At 43.6% G+C, this 2,327-nt stretch overlaps 1 protein-coding gene across 1 annotated transcript in view; it reads right to left on the bottom strand.

Annotated features, from left to right (window-relative positions):
- Positions 1–93: 93 nt before the first annotated feature.
- LOC109387464 (mas-related G-protein coupled receptor member X2-like) overlaps positions 94–2,327 on the bottom strand; it is a 5,195-nt gene continuing 2,961 nt past the window's right edge. The window contains exon 2 of the mRNA XM_019651363.1: positions 94–1,105. Coding sequence (XP_019506908.1) covers positions 94–1,105 — 1,012 coding nt within the window. The remainder of the gene's footprint in view (positions 1,106–2,327) is intronic.

Raw genomic sequence — 2,327 nt, 5'->3', positions numbered from 1 at the left:
TGTGTGTGTGTGTGTGTGTGTCCTTACACAATTGTACACATAAACTTTTATAAGTACTACTTCTGTGACTGAACCCTGTATGATACAGAATCACTACATAAAATTGCTTCTCGAAATCTTCCTGGTTTCCTGAGGAAGGCTTCCTCTACTTTTCTGCTCCTCGGTTACGTCCTCCAAAGCCCTCTGGAGAACCAACTTCAGGGTATGCTGCTGCTTCCACTGCTGTCTAAAGGAGCCAACAAAAAAGTAAATGATGGGGTTGGCACTGCTGTTAAGACTAGCTAGGATAATACCAGTCCTTTTAAGAAAATGTGAGAACATGCTGCAAGGATGTTCCATCCAATACCACAGAAACCACTTGAAGCCAAAGGGCAGGCCACAGAGGAGGCAGACCAGCACTGTGAGCAGGACGGTCACATACAGCCTGGTCAGCTGCACCCGCTGGGAGCCACACAGCAGTCTGGTGACCAGGGCCAGGCTGGACCCTGAGAGAAGCACAAATAAGAAAATCAGCCACCCAAGAATGATGAAATCAAATGCCTGACACCAATCTTTGTCACGATTCCTAAACAGGAAGCCACAGTAGTTTCCATTCAGGGTGCTCAGCAGCAGACACAGCGTCCAGGGTAGGGCACACATGATAGCTGACATGTGTCTAGGACGGTGGAAGCGGTACCAGATGGGGCACAGGACGGAAAGGCAGCGCTCAGTGCTAATGGCGCTGAGAAGGCTGAGGCCTGCAACGTAGGCAAAGATTGACACAGTAATGAGAAAGCAGGGTATGCCAATGGAGATGGAATGGAAATATTTGATGAGTATCTCCAGTGAACAAATAATCTGGCAGCAGAGGAAAAGGAAGTCAGCTCCTGCCAGGTTGAGGATGTAGACAGAGAAGGTGTTCCTCCGTATGTGGGAGCTCAGGATCCACAGCACCACCGTGTTTCCTGCCAGCCCAATCAGGGAAATGATGAAGACTGGAAGGGCTGGGATCAGCATCACCGGATCACATTTAGGAATGGCCTGGTTACTTTCATTCGTTGGTGTAAGTGCAGTGCTCCAGGCTATGACAGTTGCGTTCATGCTCGGCAACCCTCCACTGACGTCACTAGAACAGAAACAAGATTTTAGCACCTGCTGTATGATCTCTGACTCTCATGGCCACTCTGCTACAAGAGAATTACTGTCCTTGTGTCACAGAGGAGGGAAATGGAGGCTTGCAGAGATTAAGATACTTCCTGAAGGGCACACAGTCTTGGAGTCACGGATCCTGGATTCAAACCCAGTTCTATATGATTCTAGAACCTGGGTTCTCTCTACTGCAATACAGACCAGCTACTGACATGACAATGTTCTGTAGTCCCATCATGCCTCTCCATGCCCCATTCATTGTCCAGAGGTTGTTCATGTCCACAGAATTTCTTGAAGAAGGAGATAAATGTCTGGGATGGAATCTGACAGAGCAGGAGAGGGCTATGGGTGCAAATATTACTCTGTCTTGGGCTGGAAATTTTCTCTCAGCTGCATGAAGTCAGGAAGATGCAGAAATGATCACGGGCCACCCTCATGACTAAGAATGGCCTGTCCACAGAGGAAAAAGAGACCATGCTTTAGAAACATAAGGGGAATATGACCGCTTGCTAAGACAAAAGTGAAGATGGCTGGGCCAGGTGGGCTCAAAATGGCTCAGTGTGTCAACTTTATGAGGACAGAAGCACTTTTTATATGCCCAGTGCCTAGCTGTGTGGGGCACACAGTGTGTTCTCAATAAATATTTATTCAATGAGGAAGTCCTAGCCACAGCAATCGGACAAGAAAAAGAAATAAAAGGCATTCAAATTGGAAAAGAAGAAGTAAAACTCATTATTTACAGATGACATGGTACTATACAGAGAGAACATGAAAGATTACACCAAAAAACTATTAGAACTGATAAATGAATTTAGTAAAGTAGCAGGATACAAAATTAATATCCAGAAATTGGTTGCATTTTTATACACCAATAATGAACTACCAGAAAGAGAAATAAAGAAAACAATCCCATTTACAATTGCAAAAACAAACAAACAAAAAAAACTCTCGGAATAAATTTGACCAAGGAGGTAAAAGACCTGTACTCAGAAAATTATAAGACATTGAAGAAAGAAACTGAAGAAGATACAAATAAATGGAAGCATATACTGTGCTCATGGATAGAAAGAATTAACATTGTTAAAATGTGCATACTGCTCAAAGCAATGTATAAATTCAGTGCAATTCCTATCAAAATACCAATGGCATTTTTCACAGAACTAGAACAAATAATCCTAAAATTTATATGAAATCACAAA

The sequence above is a fragment of the Hipposideros armiger genome, unplaced genomic scaffold (genome assembly GCF_001890085.2).
Source record: "Hipposideros armiger isolate ML-2016 unplaced genomic scaffold, ASM189008v1 scaffold_159, whole genome shotgun sequence".
Lineage (NCBI taxonomy): Eukaryota > Metazoa > Chordata > Mammalia > Chiroptera > Hipposideridae > Hipposideros > Hipposideros armiger.
This window is presented reverse-complemented; position numbering and strand designations above follow the sequence as displayed.